This window comes from Juglans microcarpa x Juglans regia, chromosome 1D (genome assembly GCF_004785595.1).
Source record: "Juglans microcarpa x Juglans regia isolate MS1-56 chromosome 1D, Jm3101_v1.0, whole genome shotgun sequence".
In the NCBI taxonomy this organism is placed as follows: Eukaryota; Viridiplantae; Streptophyta; class Magnoliopsida; order Fagales; family Juglandaceae; genus Juglans; species Juglans microcarpa x Juglans regia.
In genome coordinates this window covers 48067752-48083517 of record NC_054594.1, presented here as the reverse complement: position 1 = coordinate 48083517, position 15766 = coordinate 48067752, and the positions used below count along the sequence as shown (strand labels likewise).

Here is a 15766-nt window from a genome sequence, read left to right as displayed (position 1 = left end):
CTGCCACCGAAATAATTAGTGATTGAATAAATTAAAGTTTTTATTTTCTTTAAGCAAGAAAGAAAGAAAGAAAGAAATTAGGATAGGAGAGAGAAGTTATTTTCCAAGTCCAGACCTTGACACATCAAGCTGGTCACCCAGTTCCAGTGGCATTGGTAACACCAAAAACTTCGAAAAGGTCATTCAGAAGAACGAGGTAGACGGAGCGTGCGTGAAGCAGATGGCTCAGTTCTGTGTGGAGTGTGAAGCCGAAGGCTCTGAGTTATTGTAGGGAGGCTTGGACTGGCTGCAGGTGGCTCGGTTTTTGGCGGTGATAAATGTTGCAGACCTGGTCCTAGGCCGCAATAGATACCTTGTCGGTACTCCCAGACAGTGACTTGTTCCCACTACTGCATGGCCCACGCGCACGTTACCCCCACACCCAAACCAGCGCACCCCTGGCTCCCTTCCTCTTTCCTGCAAAGTGCAGCGAAGTCCACCTCTTAGGAAACCCTCAAGCTGCTTTTGTTCTTTTATCTCATCCCCTGCACCGTTCCCCACAGTAATCAAACCTAGACACTCTAAAGTTGTCGTAAAAAATCAACCAGTGCAAGCGGGTACTGCCAGAAGTATAATATCTCACTCAACTTCGAGGCCGAAACTTTGAACGTAACAACACCGCTTAGAGACAGGAAAACTCAGCACTCTGCAAAACCGCTACATAGAGATGCAGTAGTACACGAATCATTATCGTTAGCCAGGAAGAGCTAAGTTCTTTAACGTACGTACACCTACTCCACCAGAACGCAGCTTAAAGCCCTGCTGCAGTTGGAAGTACCTGGAGGCCCCCAGAAGACACCTGAAAGCATTGCTGCTCCGTACTAATCTGCTAGCTCACAGGTAGTACCGTAGTCCCCCTCCTTTTTATGTTTCAGAAAAGAAAAGGCCCACACTATGTGTCTTACCCTTTCACGTATCTAGGTTTCATGAAAATGTCGTCCTCGATCTTTCTGGTGGTAGGGAGTACCAGAAAAGGTTTTTCCCATTTTGTGTGAATTATTGGTGTTTAGATCTTTGATGTTCATGGCTTTGGGTGAAGCGGGCTATCAATATAGATTCATCTTCACTGTTTTTAGCTGGATCTGATTTTTTGCAATTTGGAGTTATACTGGTTAGGGTTTTCATGCAAAATAAGAGAAACCCATGCGTGTAGTGTCTGATTCCTGCAAGATGGTCGGATGGGTTTGGTGAGGAAAATAACGGGGATAAGGTTTTGGATTTTATCTGTTGGATTTGATGCCCTTTACTAAGATCTAAGGCTACAAAAAGAAAACAAACAAAGAGCAAAGGAGCAAGAAGACGGTGTATTCTTTATCCATTCTCTCTGTTTGCTGGGTATCCAAGCTAGGCGGGCGTACTTTATTATAATTCAATTCAACGAGGCAAATATAGAAAGTGACACGAGAGAGAGAGAGAGAGAGAGAGAGAGAGGAAGAGGAAGAAGGGCAACAAAGAGGGTTTATTTGGTTCATCGATTTGCCATCCTTCTGAGTTTGATTTACTGAAGGCGAACCCGTTCTTTTTCCAAGAACAGAACATGGCGAATCGATGGTGGGATGGGAATGTAACGATGAGAGGGGTGGGACCCATGTCCTCGGCCTTGTCGCTTGACCTGAGCAACCCAGACGATGACAATGGTGGATTGAACCGGCTCGGACCCAGAAGAGAGCAAGAATTCATGAACAGAAACATCGCCACCCACAACAATTACACGAGTAATACAAATACCACTCCTACCAATAGCAGCACCAGCAACACAAGTCCACAGAAGCTAAATCCTGAAGACGAAGATAGCCGAGACAATGAGAACGATGGCGAAGATCCCAACACTGGAGCCCAAGAAAACATCGAGGCCGGTAGTAGTGGCCGCCGACCCCGAGGCCGACCTCCAGGGTCGAGGAACAAGCCGAAGCCTCCAATAGTGATTACCAAAGAAAGTCCAAATGCCCTCCGAAGCCATGTGTTGGAAATTAGCAGTGGCAGCGATATTGCCGAGTGCATTGCGAAGTTTGCTAATAGGCGGCATCGAGGGTCTCAGTTCTCAGTGGTAGTGGCATTGTCACCGACGTTACTCTCAGGCAAGCCGCTGCACCGGGCGGAATGATCTCGCTTAATGGAAGATTTGAGATATTGTCTCTGTCGGGTGCCTTCTTGCCTGCCCATCGCCCCTGGGGGCTATGGGGTTAACTGTGTATTTAGCTGGCGGGCAGGGTCAGGTTGTTGGCGGGTCTGTAGTGGGGGCGCTGGTAGCGTCGGGACCCGTTATGGTGATTGCAGCGACGTTTACGAATGCAACGTACGAGAGGTTGCCACTAGAAGACGATCCGGCTGCTGGGGAGGGAATGCAAGTGCAGCAACAATCAGGGATGAATCCAGGTACTACTGGAAATTCAGTATGTCCAGGCTTAGGTGAAGCAGCTGTAGCAGCTTCAATGCCCGTGTACAATCTGCCTCCAAATTTAGTGCCAAATGGTCAGATCCCCCAGGATGTTTTCTGGGGTCCTCTGCGTCCACCTCCCTACTGAGAGTCATGAGAAAGAGAGAGAGAGAGAGAGAGAGAGAGAGAGAGAGGGTTCTTGTTAGTTTGGTTTTGCGTTTTTGTGCAATATGTTGACATAGCATAGTAATGAAGGTAGGACTTCTTGTTTATATGTTCTGCTTGTACTAGTCTGACACTCTTTAGGCTCGGACAAGGAAAATGAATATCTATCTCTGGCTAGGTTTTTTTCTGCACGTTAAAAATTGTGTTTATTGGTTAGTTCTCTAACCAAGTTGCTTTGGAAGAATTCACTTTTTATGATGCAGGTAAAAGGGTTAATGAAGAAATGAAGTCTTAGTTGCAGGTCTCACAAATGAAATTTCTTCTGGTAGGCAGGTCGGTAAATGAAATTTATAATGTCTTCGATTTTTAATTTGAAATGCAACCAAGTTATCAATGTTTTTCGGTACACGATTATCTAATTTCAAGGACCAGTGATGCTGCCGAAAGGCGCCTAGTACTATCTGATCAAGATAGAAAAGAGATCAAGTTATCACATTGGGTTGCAAAGTATATGGCCGAGAGCTTTCTAGAGATTTCACGCATGACGGTATGACCGAGTGCAAGTTATTTTGGACGCTTTACACTTGCCATCCTTTTAGGGCTTATTGCTAGGGGTGCTAGGGTCATGTCTGTCTACATAAAGCAAAGAGCAAGTGGCTCTTTGATAGAGAGCTAGCTGTCTTTGTGCAGATTTATCAATGACGGAGTCTTTCTTTGATTCAATCGGTCGGTATATATGCTTACGCTAGATGTCACAATTACCTTAAGTTAGTGCTTGATGTTGTAGGTAATTAAGGACTTGTGCAGCGAATATATAGAAGAACCTGGTGGATAAGGAAAATCTATATACGGTGGAATAAGGTCTTGAAAGTTTGGTTTCTTTTCATGTTTAACCTCATAATTATGGTATTGATCTAGGATGCCAAACAACATTCATATGCCAATTTGTTAAACGTGTGATTGCGTATGGCTCATATCAAGTTGTTTCTGTTAAAATATTAAGCCATTTTTGCAGATGTATATGGCAATATTGTAGTTGATCATGTTATGAGGGAATTGACCTAAGGTTTCTTTTGATGTTTAACTACATTATAAATAGTATTGATCTAGGATTCTAGACAACATTCATATGCCAATTTTTTAAGTGTGTGGTTGTGAGTGTGGCTATTAAGTTGTTTCTGTTTTGAATATATAAGTATTTATTACAGATGCATACAGCATTCTTGTAGTTGATCATGTTAGGAGGGATTTGGCGCAACGGTGATATGATTTCACTTCTCTGGAAACTTTCCTTTTCATTGAACATCAGATCGTTTGTTAAACAAAATTCGAAATTATTGCAGTATATTTGATTTGGTTCATTGTTGTTCTCAGATCAAGTAGTTTTTGGTGCAGTTTGGGGAATTTTTCCGGCAACTCTTGCTTTCACAAACTCTTGGTAACTTTCAATACGGGACACCCAAAAATTATAGAAATTTGAAGTAGAGCAATTAAAATCAGTGATTCTCAGAGGTCTGGTAAGGTATACATGGCCGTGTGCTAACATGCATCTTATACATTGTTATATATGTTGATTAATTAGAGGTGAAGAGCTAGTGCTAGATGGCATGCATGGCAATATGTATATAGGTCATTAATACAAAAATTTATCCTTCTACGACAGCTATTTATTTTAATTTTAAGTAGTATATTCATTTCTCTATCTAACCATGCAGATATAAAAATTAGATGGCAAAGCAAGTATCAGGAAAAAAAATAAAAGAACTTTGTGAAAAGAAGATAAATTTATGTGAAATATTTCAGACTTACCTCCCATGCAGAACATGATTATGGCATCCCACCGTTTTCAATGATTCTGAGTCGTGCTCAAGAACTCTCTAAAATTCAATATCATTACATTACCCATTATTCAATGTATGTATAAATTGCTAACTATTGTAATAATTTCTACAAATCCCCATCTACCTCCTCTTTAATTTGGTAAAAGGTGGTTGATGAAGTTGGTCAATGGCAAGTTTCCATGATCAAGGTGGTGGAAGTTGTTGAAAAAAATATGCACGACTGTCAAAAAGTAGTTATTATCTATAGGTTTTAGATAATAAATAGTAAATACTTGTGTGCTGCATGGTATTGTTTGGATGGAAAAGTCCTATATCTAACAAATCTAACACACGGATTTGCGTGTGTACGTGATATATGAATATGTTGAGAGTATGGGCCGGAATTGGCATGAACTCCTTCCTGTATAGCCAACTAGATCGGATGAAATGTGGTGTATATATATATATATGTGTGTGTGTGTGTGTGTGTGTGTGTGTGTATGCGTGCTTCCTAATTCTCTGAGTTCTCCTTATTTTCCTTCTCCAGAATTATTGTGACTCTCTTGATCATATTCGCAAATTAATCATGATTTTTCGGTATGCATGCACTCACATCACACTACCAATTCATGTTTCTTTTTTTCTTTGATGCTTAATAAACAAGTTAGATTGGTTTTTTTCGATCGATAACATTGAGGATATATGTTCAGCTTAATTAGCTAGAAAGAAAAAGTTAAGTGCATTCTCAATAAGCTTCTAGATCGAGCCTCCTCATCATTTCAGGTGATCATGCTGAAATACGATCCATGTCAAGTACTGGAGGTTTGCATTAATGCTGGATAATTAATTTGTCGAGATAGTGTTGTTCCTTGTGATTCCAGGGGCAGGTACGTACGTAGGTAGGGATAAGTTTGAAATAGATGAATCGAAGGCTGTGAAATACGCCTTCTCGAGTAATCTTCTATATATATCCTTTCAGGTTGTGGGGTCAAAAGGAGATCGATCTCATGGGTCATTATTTGCTGGGTTTTTGAAAGTCGGCATGTTAGATGTCTGGACATCCCCTCTAGCCACAATTAACAAGAAACCGAATATCTTTTTCTTTTTTTGGAGCGAAGAAAAAGGTTACTTGGCTTTGTTTACTTTGAAGATCAGCATTACTTTTTATTCAACTCCTTTTTCTTTTTGGTGAGCAAAATAGTGTTTTGGGAAGGGATAATTGTTTCGACGTAAAAATTTTTTCTTTATCAGTTACTATTTACCACCCCATATCTTAAATACTCCTACATCCTATAAAAAAAAAATTTACATCGTCTATAAGGTGTGATGTGAACAGTAACTGATTTGTAGTAAATCTCTTTGGACATAATGGACTCTCAAGAAGCTGTCATATTCATGCATGTAGTTTCAAAACATAGCTAGGCACTCAATCTTTTTAAGAAAGAGTGATTTTTATTATTAAAATATTAAGTTTTTTTTTTAAAATGATGTGAATATTATATTTACTTACTTTTTCATACTTGTGCATTTCACGATTGTAAATATTATTTGATGTTTGTTCATGTTCTTAATTATTACTATAAGACCACCATTATACCCTCTCTCTCTCTCTTCTTCCTCATTCAATTTGTAAATCATTTGCGGGCAATATGGCTCAAATGTGCATGCAGTGAGCTTGCAATAAAGGTTAGGATTTGAATCGCACGGAGATAGATTAGATTGGATTAAGCAAAGTTTTCAATCAGGCGCTGTAATCTCGAGTGGCAGCTTCCTTTAAACAAAGACTCTGTGTGGATTAATTTTGCAAAACACGGGACAATAAATAAAGAATTATGGGTAGAAAGAAGAAAGGAAACAAACATCATGTGGTAGAGAACCGTTCAATTCAGTTCCCAAAACGTGAGCAACTTACCTTACTTGCACGATTCTACATCCATTTAAGGCTTTGTATGCAAGATATTATATATATGCTTGATGTTGTCCGAAGTCATAAAATTATTACAAAGATACAAATCTTATAAACACAATCCAATAACATTTGTCATTTTAAAGTACGACTTAAAAATGTTGTTCAAACCCCTGCAAAATTTTGGTCGGATATGGTTGGTAATTACTCTAGAATCTCTATACTTTCATGACAAAGATTTTTTGGTATTTTCCGCATTAATGGCCTGTTTTAAATTAAAAAATTATAAGAAATCGTAATCAATGAATCTAAACTTCAAATGTGTGTTTTTGTTTTTGAAAAATTTTACTCATCATCTAGTTCACATACCGCACATAATTTTTTAATTTTTAATTTTTTTCTTTTAATAAATGTGTGATGTATGAATGATGATTATAAGAATTCAATTAGTTTAAAAAGAATAAAATTAAAAAATTAAAAAAAATTAAATAAGTGTGATGTGTGGTGATCATAAGTATCAAAATCTTTTATTTTTTTAGTTTTTTTAGTCCAAGACAATGAAGTAATATATATTTTTTTGAATAAAAGGAGTGGAGGTTTGAAATCCAAAATTTTCATTTAAAAAATGGAATCATATGGCACTCTTGGCAGAAGATTTTTAAGTCCACGTGCAGACTTGCAGTACGCAAACGGCTAAAAAGGTCAAAATAAAGCCTTATATAGTTCGTATCATCGAGGCTTTTGGTCTGGGTCAAGAAAAAAAGAAGAGCCGACTCACTGCTACGCCCTGCAGCAAGGTACTAAGGTTTATTTCAGACTAAAACCCTAGTTCGACCGTCTCTCTTGCCGGTAGCTCTCTCTGTCTCTCTCTTTCTCTCTCTGTATTGTATTCTTATTCGTTTCTGATAATTTAGTTTAGCTTCTTCTCGATAATCAAATGCTGCAATGGTTGATTTATAAATTTTTTTGGGTTCAACGGGGGGCTTTATCGGTTGTTTTTTTCCGGGGAATTTCTTCTTTGGAAAGTAACACAATGATTTTGCTTACAGTCCTCTACCTGTAATGTTTTCCTTTCAGGTCCGAGGTAATGGCCAGTGCTCGGGAAATTACAGCAGCCGAGTTTTTGCGGGTATGTTGTCATTATTCCTGTGTCCAGTTGCCGAGGAATCATAGGATGATGAATGAAGATTGGGAATTTCTTAGTGGAAAATGAATTCTAGTTTGTTGGGGGTACTAAAAGTTGAATTTTGTCATACCATATTTGTGCATTTCTGACATGGCTTATAGTCAATCAAGCAAGCCCGTATCTTCTAATAATTTTAAATATCGATTCTTTCTCTGGGTTCTGGCCTAAACTAGCAAATCTGATTTTTTGGCGTTTTCTTCGTTTTTATTACAGGGTACCAGTAGGCTAAATGTTTTTCTACATAGAAATTTCCGTAGCCAGAAAAGCCATTTGTTATGGGGTACACTGCATAGACAAGGTCGAAGACTTGGTATATCTAACAGAGGAAGTGTTTCATTGAGGTGTCGTGCTCAAGCAAAGCCCGAGGCTATTGTTTCTGGGGTTGTAAGCAGTAACATAGATGAGCAATCAAGCTTGGTCGAGAAGCATACCAAGGAAGTTATCCATTTTTATCGGATCCCGCTGCTTCAGGAAGGTGCAACCGCTGAACTTTTGAAGTCTGTTCAATCCAAAGTCTCAAATCAGATTGTTGGTTTGAGAACTGAACAGTGCTTCAATATAGGGCTTGATTCTGGGCTTTCAAGTGAAAAGCTTTCTGTTCTCAAGTGGCTTCTTCAGGAAACTTATGAGCCCGAGAATTTGGGGACAGAGAGCTTTCTTGAGAAGAAGAGGCAGGAGGGGTTGAATACAGTTATAGTTGAGGTTGGGCCTCGGCTGTCTTTTACAACAGCTTGGTCTTCAAATGCTGTATCGATTTGTCGAGCATGTGGATTGACAGAGGTGGCCCGCATGGAACGGTCAAGGAGATACTTGTTGCATAGCCAGGGTGCCCTGCAAGACCATCAGATTAATGAGTTTGCTGCAATGGTTCATGATCGGATGACTGAGTGTGTTTATATCCAGAAGCTTGCATCATTTGAGACCAATGTGGTTCCAGAGGATGTCCGCTATATACCCATCATGGAGAAGGGCCGGAAAGCATTGGAAGAAATTAATCAGGAAATGGGCTTGGCGTTTGATGAGCAAGATTTAAAGTATTACACCCGGCTCTTTCGGGAGGAAATCAAGCGGAATCCAACAAATGTGGAATTATTTGACATAGCACAATCAAATAGTGAGCACAGCAGGCACTGGTTTTTTACTGGTAGGATGATTATTGATGGACAGGTCATGAGTAGAACTCTCATGCAGATCGTGAAGAGCACCTTGCTGGCTAACCCAAATAATTCTGTCATTGGGTTTAAGGATAACTCGAGTGCTATCAAAGGGTTCTATGTGAAGCAATTGCGACCCATTCATCCTGGTTCAACATGCCCATTAGAGACAGCTGCACGTGAACTTGATATTTTATTCACAGCTGAGACCCATAATTTTCCATGTGCAGTGGCACCATACCCTGGTGCAGAGACAGGTGCAGGAGGTCGCATCAGGGATACTCATGCGACAGGAAAGGGGTCTTTTGTGGTTGCATCTACAGCTGGTTATTGTGTTGGGAATCTCAACATGGAGGGGTCTTATGCTCCATGGGAAGATCCGTCCTTCACATACCCATCAAACTTGGCTTCACCTTTGCAAATCCTTATAGATGCTAGTAACGGTGCATCAGACTATGGGAACAAATTTGGAGAACCCTTAATTCAGGGCTACACTAGAACTTTTGGAATGAGACTCCCTAGTGGGGAGAGACGGGAATGGTTGAAGCCAATAATGTTTAGTGGAGGTATAGGGCAGATTGATCACACCCATATAGTTAAAGGAGAGCCTGACATTGGGATGTTGGTCGTAAAGATTGGGGGGCCTGCGTATCGTATTGGAATGGGTGGAGGAGCAGCATCAAGCATGGTTAGTGGCCAAAATGATGCAGAGCTTGATTTTAATGCTGTGCAGCGTGGAGATGCTGAGATGGCACAGAAGTTGTATCGCGTTGTTCGTGCCTGCATTGAAATGGGGGAGCATAACCCAATTATCAGCATTCATGATCAGGGGGCTGGTGGGAACTGTAATGTAGTGAAGGAAATTATATACCCCAAAGGTGCTGAGATTGATATCAGAAAAGTTGTAGTTGGTGACCACACGATGTCTATATTAGAGATTTGGGGTGCAGAATATCAGGAGCAAGATGCGATCTTGGTGAAGCCCGAAAGCCACAACCTGTTACAATCAATCTGTGATAGAGAAAGGGTTTCTATGGCTGTTATTGGAGCAATAAATGGCAAGGGATGTGTTGTTTTAGTTGATAGCTTGGCTATTGAGAAATGTCATTCGAGTGGACTCCCTCCCCCTCCTCCTGCTGTGGATCTTGAGCTTGAGAAAGTACTTGGTGACATGCCTCAGAAGTCCTTCGAGTTTTTCCGGATGGTTCATGTGCGAGAGCCCCTTGATATTGCTCCTGGGGTCACGGTAATGGATTCTTTGAAGAGGGTACTGAGACTTCCATCAGTTGGTTCAAAACGTTTCTTGACAACAAAAGTGGATAGATGTGTAACTGGTCTTGTGGCGCAGCAGCAAACTGTCGGTCCCTTGCAAATTACTCTTTCTGATGTTGCAGTCATTGCTCAGACTTACACTGATTTGACTGGAGGTGCATGTGCCATTGGGGAGCAGCCAATTAAAGGTCTGCTGGATCCAGAAGCTATGGCAAGGTTGGCTGTCGGGGAAGCACTCACAAATCTTGTTTGGGCGAAGGTCACTTCTCTTTCTGATGTTAAAGCGAGCGGTAATTGGATGTATGCTGCAAAGCTTGATGGGGAAGGAGCAGCCATGTATGATGCTGCTATGGCCCTTTCAGAAGCTATGATTAAACTTGGTATTGCTATTGATGGAGGAAAGGACAGTCTTTCCATGGCCGCTCATGCTGCAGATGAAGTTGTGAAGGCTCCTGGTAATCTTGTAATCAGTGTCTATGCCACTTGTCCTGACATAACAAAGACAGTAACCCCAGATTTGAAGCTTGGAGATGATGGCGTTCTGCTACACATTGATTTGGCAAAGGGAAAGCGGCGTTTAGGTGGATCTGCTCTTGCTCAGGTTTTTGACCAAGTTGGGATTGAATGTCCTGATCTCGAGGATGTTCAATACTTCAAAAGGGTTTTTGAAGGAATTCAGGACCTTATCGGAGATGAATTAATCTCTGCCGGTCATGACATCAGTGATGGGGGGCTTTTGGTTTGTGCCTTGGAGATGGCATTTGCTGGAAATTGTGGCATTGTTTTGGACTTGACTTCAAATGGGAAGAGCCTCTTGCAGACACTTTTCGCAGAAGAACTTGGTCTAATTCTTGAGGTAAGCAAGAACAGCTTGGACACTATAATAGGAAAGCTTAGCAGTTTAGGTGTTTCTTCTGAGATCATTGGACAAGTTACTGCAAATCCCTTGATAGAGTTAAAGTTTGATGGGGTAACTCATTTGAATGAGAAAACTTCACTGCTTAGGGACATGTGGGAGGATACCAGTTTTCATCTGGAAAAGCTCCAAAGATTGCCTACTTGTGTAGATTTAGAGAAAGAAGGTTTGAAATTTAGGCATGAACCTTCATGGGAATTGCTCTTTACTCCTACCTTCACAAGCGAGAAATATATGAATGCAACTTCAAAACCAAGAGTAGCTGTGATCCGAGAAGAAGGCAGCAATGGAGACAGAGAAATGTCTGCAGCATTCTATGCTGCTGGTTTTGAACCTTGGGATGTTACAATGTCTGACTTGCTTAAAGGAACCATTTCACTGCATGAGTTCCGTGGGATTGTGTTTGTTGGAGGTTTTAGCTATGCTGATGTGCTTGATTCTGCAAAAGGTTGGTCTGCTTCAATACGATTCAATCAACCCCTTTTAAATCAATTTCAGGAGTTCTACAAGCGGCCAGATACTTTCAGTCTCGGTGTTTGCAATGGGTGTCAGCTCATGGCTTTGTTGGGGTGGGTCCCAGGCCCCCAAGTTGGCGGGGTGCTTGGTGCTGGTGGGGATCCATCTCAGCCGAGGTTTATTCACAACGAATCAGGAAGGTTTGAATGTCGCTTTACAAGTGTGTCAATAAAGGACTCACCTGCTATGATGTTCAAAGGAATGGAAGGTAGTACTTTGGGTGTATGGGCTGCTCATGGTGAGGGAAGAGCATTTTTCCCTGATGAGGGCGTATTGAATGATGTGCTTCACTCAGACTTGGCTCCACTTAGATATTGTGATGATGATGGGAATGTGACAGAATCTTACCCTTTCAATTTGAATGGCTCTCCTTTAGGGGTTGCAGCTATTTGCTCTCCAGATGGAAGGCATCTTGCCATGATGCCTCATCCAGAACGTTGCTTCTTGATGTGGCAGTTTCCCTGGTATCCAAAGAAATGGAATGTGGACAAGAAAGGCCCTAGTCCTTGGTTGCGGATGTTCCAGAATGCTAGAGAGTGGTGCTCTTGAGATGGTTAGTTTTTTACTGTTAGTTTCAAAGATAGCACTTATCAGAAGAAAGGAAATTTTAAAGATAGCTTCCTTTTTTAAATGCTTACTAATAGTGTGCTTCTCTGTTGTTAATCAACAACAGCGTTCAATGGCAGCAGGCATGGAGTTTTAAAGGTCACCAGGATGATTCAGATTCTTGTCTTATTGGGATTTCTAGAAATGTTGGAGATGCCAAATTTCTTTTAGTTTTTGTTTGGGACTACACAAGGTCTTGCAGAAATGGGCATTGAAGTTACCGTCATTGCATGGTGTCTCTCTGAATTATAGTTTTCTCTCTCTCTCTCTCTCTCTCTCTCTCTCTCTCTCTCTCTCTGTAACAAAATACAATATAGGTGACCTGTGGAGAAATTTCAATGGCGTCAATTTTAATTATGATATATTGACAAGCTTTTTCCTATTTTAATTTCATACGGACAATCTGGAAGGGATTAAAAAATATATATTTTTTAATTGATAATTAGAATAGGCAAGAGCCAGAGTACTGACCTTGAATGGACGAAAATATGATTGGCAGTGTATTTAACTTGTTGCAAGATTTTCTGGATTTACATGTATACATTAAAGCATGTGTACTAACTTTAATATGGGTGTATGTGTGCGTATTTCCACTATTAGTCTGGCATTCTGTTATCTTTCTGTTTAGCCCCTGAAGTGGCTGGTTTCATTTAGTTATGCAGTTTTTAATTGTTTGTTGGTCTTTGTTGCTTACGAATCGTGTACTCTTTGGTTCCCGTTAATATTGTAGGGTTTTATTAAGTTTATTGTGATCTTTGGCTTGTTTCTGGGATTAAATCACTGCCTTGAATCAGTTTCTATTCATTTAAGGCCTCGTTTGTTTTTAGAAAACATCTCATCTCATCTCATCTCATTTCATCATTACAACTTTTCCAAATCTCTAAACAAAATAAAATAAACAATTCAACTTTTTTAAATCCCAAAATAAAAATAATATTAAAAAATATATTCTAATAATATTTTATTCAACTTTTTAACTTTAATCTCATTTCATCTCATCTCTGAAAACAAACGAGCCCTAAATGTTTCTTATTACTCATGCCGGGGATGAATGCAAGCACTTTTTCTAAAATTATTGTACCTGTGATCTGCATGTCTCTCACGACCCACATAAGGTATTTGTAGTATAATTTCCAGACAACTACTATTGATTGTGAAGTGAAGGTATGAGGTCGAGCATAGAGAAGAGAAGGATGTTTATGTATGGCTTAAACTAGAATCAACTATGCCTAGAACTCAAAAACCAGGTCATACGCATACTTAAATTGCAAAATCAGGCCTAGTACAAAATCTGTTACCATAGGAAGCCGAAAGGAGTCCTTATATAACACAAAGCCTTCTGTTTACACGAAAGCTATTCGTGGTATTTTTAGATTGGACCCGCGCAGGTTTTGACATTCATATTCTTGTACAACCATGGAGTCTCTTCGCTAATTTCCTCAATGAGGCTCTCTAAGATAGTTGGAACAGAGTCATCAAATAAGTTTTGGTTTTCCCATCCATATAAAGGAGGGAGCTGTATATCCATCTGGCTATCAAAGGAGGCATGGTTGGCAGTCGAATTTCCAGTATAGGAAAGTAGACCACCTTGTTGGTTTTGATAATATTGTGTATACATGTCATCATGTTGCGAAGAGAATTGTAACCCATCATATGGGCTGGTATTTGCTTGAGAGCTTCCACAACTGCTGGCACGAACTGCAACATTAGCCATTTGGTTCCCAAGGATCTCTATCTCCTCTTGTAAGTTGGCAACCTGCAAAAGCCAGGTAAACAGTGTATGCTATGGTTAGTTAATTATTCAAGCTTCAGTGTGAATTTTGCAGGTTTTGGGGGAGAAGTTGAAGTAGCAGCCAGGAAACCTGTTGTTGGAGTGCAAAGATATCGGCAACGCAACCATAAATGGGATCCCGCACCCTAGCCAGTGCCTCATAAGCAATGGTGGTTGCCGCGACACTTCGGTTGTGTACTGGTAGGTGTAGTAATAGCTTTGAAACGTTACTTGCACCAAACACCTTGTGCACTGCTGCAAAGTGGGATGCAGCTTGGTCATAACAAAAGTAAGGAGCAAACACACATTCACTGGTGCACTTTCTCCTGAGGAACTTGCACGCTCCACATGAAGAGCCAATCCCTGTCATTGTCCTAAGCTTTTCCTTACCCCTGTCAGTTGGATTTTCAGTAGTACCAACTATTGGACTGGGTTGTTTGAGTAGCCGAGATTTATTCTTTATAGCGATGATTTACAAGAGTTGGAAGTTTGTTTTGTTGCCTCCAAAGGACATTCTTACTTTTGGTTAAAAGTATGTTTCTTTTGGGTCTCCTTGATGGCCTACATCGTCATTCTTAAATTGGGTAACCTTTACCATTCGTGCCCTTAAAGGCTAGACTATGTGATGGAATACCTAATCATTATGACCATAAGTTGGGCTATGAAAGAAAAAAATAGTTTTTGAAACGAGTGTTATGATTGAAATCATTCTTTGTAGGCAAATACAATGGCTATTTCTCCCTTTTGGCAACTATGATGAAAGTTCGTCATCGCTGAGAGAAGGATGATTAGGAAAAGATGAAGGGGATTTTACTCATCTTACCGAAGCTTTTAAATGAGCAAGCTAACATTTAGTTGTCAATAGCCTTGTTAACTCCATGAAAGGTTTATTCGGTTTCTGATTATTGGGTCCTTTCAATGTGCCTCCACAGCAGCCACAAATCCACGTGGCAGTAATTGCGTGTAGAAATCATGAGGGGGGGGGAACAAATTGTAGCATAATTTTCATGCTTTCAGTCAAAAGGAAGGATAGGGTTGGTAAATCACGGCTCAAAATAGGGTCTCTACTCCAATGAGCTAAATGTTATATGTGCGAATGGGGATTGGATATTGTGTGCACTGACGCATGGCGGCTATTTGTCTTGATGTTACTAATTCTCCATAATTATGCATTATTTAAATCCTCGCTGGCGTTAATTATTCTTTATTGGCATATTTTAATGGTAACACTAGATCAGGTTTGGCTGTTGGCCACTTAATTTATGCATTGGGTCGGTGGTGAAGGACGGACCCCCTCCTTGTCTTCCTAATAGAACTAAATGCCTCCAACAGCATTACTTGTAATGCTCTCGAGTCCAAGAGAGAGGCTCACGTACCTGTCAACAACAATTTCTAAGTGCACGAACTTCTATTTTTCTGCATGCTTCATGGCTCTAGATGTAAAGCAGAGTTGGGCTAGTGTCTGTTTGTGTGTGTCTGAGAGAGAGAGAGAGAGATGGTTGGGGCAACATGCCATTTGCAGTAATATGAGCTTCGCTTTCTGTCATTTCGGAACTGTGAAGTGTTTTGTTTTGGACCGAAATATATGCATGAGCAAGAGACTTTCGAGGGATGGTGGAGGGGAGCTTTTCGGCTTTTGAGTTTAACGATGAAAGTGCCTTTCTTTATCATGGATCAATTATCACTTTGTTCCATCTTGAATTTTAGGTTTGCCGACTCTAACATTAATGTTGTTTGTTTGTGCATTCCCATGAACCTAAATACCATAGTTTAAGCAGAAAAAACTCGATGGCCAATAGGTGATGGCTTGGACTACAACCCCTTTGCTATTACGTGCTTCCAAAATTTGCTGTCATCAACTAAAATTTCATATAGCCATACAAGATGGATTCTTATCCTCTTAGGACTTGAGTTTCTTTTTACTATTTTAAACCGATTAATCTTATACACGGTACACCACACTTCCATTTCATTATCTAAGATGTGGTATATTACCATTAGATAATAAAGAATCATCAAATAAAATATTATCCAATGA

The 15766-nt window shown here is 40.3% G+C and overlaps 3 protein-coding genes across 4 annotated transcripts; 2 read left to right on the top strand and 1 right to left on the bottom strand.

The window, feature by feature from the left end:
• Nucleotides 1–300: 300 nt before the first annotated feature.
• On the top strand, nucleotides 301–2781 carry LOC121247087 (AT-hook motif nuclear-localized protein 15-like). Its single transcript, XM_041145454.1, is given in 3 exon segments — nucleotides 301–2069; nucleotides 2072–2197; nucleotides 2200–2781. Coding segments are annotated over 3 exon segments (984 nt in total). The 5' UTR covers nucleotides 301–1576; the 3' UTR covers nucleotides 2565–2781.
• Nucleotides 2782–6999: 4218 nt separating this feature from the next.
• On the top strand, nucleotides 7000–12247 carry LOC121259439 (probable phosphoribosylformylglycinamidine synthase, chloroplastic/mitochondrial). Of its 2 annotated transcripts, none has more exons than XM_041161398.1 (4): nucleotides 7000–7156; nucleotides 7385–7436; nucleotides 7707–11904; nucleotides 12025–12247. In XM_041161398.1, the coding sequence occupies exons 2-3, from the start codon at nucleotides 7395–7397 to the stop codon at nucleotides 11898–11900; spliced, it is 4236 nt and encodes a 1411-aa protein (XP_041017332.1). In that variant the 5' UTR covers nucleotides 7000–7156; nucleotides 7385–7394; the 3' UTR covers nucleotides 11901–11904; nucleotides 12025–12247. The 2 variants fall into 2 exon arrangements, with proteins under 2 accessions (XP_041017332.1, XP_041017980.1); XM_041162046.1 differs by having other exon boundaries at nucleotides 7062–7104.
• A 943-nt stretch (nucleotides 12248–13190) lies between these two features.
• LOC121248775 (LOB domain-containing protein 33-like) lies at nucleotides 13191–14098 on the bottom strand. The gene is made up of 2 exons (XM_041147376.1): nucleotides 13820–14098; nucleotides 13191–13713 (listed from the first exon to the last, which is right to left on the bottom strand). Exons 1-2 carry the CDS (start codon nucleotides 14096–14098, stop codon nucleotides 13327–13329), a joined length of 666 nt encoding a protein of 221 aa, XP_041003310.1. The 3' UTR covers nucleotides 13191–13326.
• Between the last annotated feature and the right edge of the window lie 1668 nt (nucleotides 14099–15766).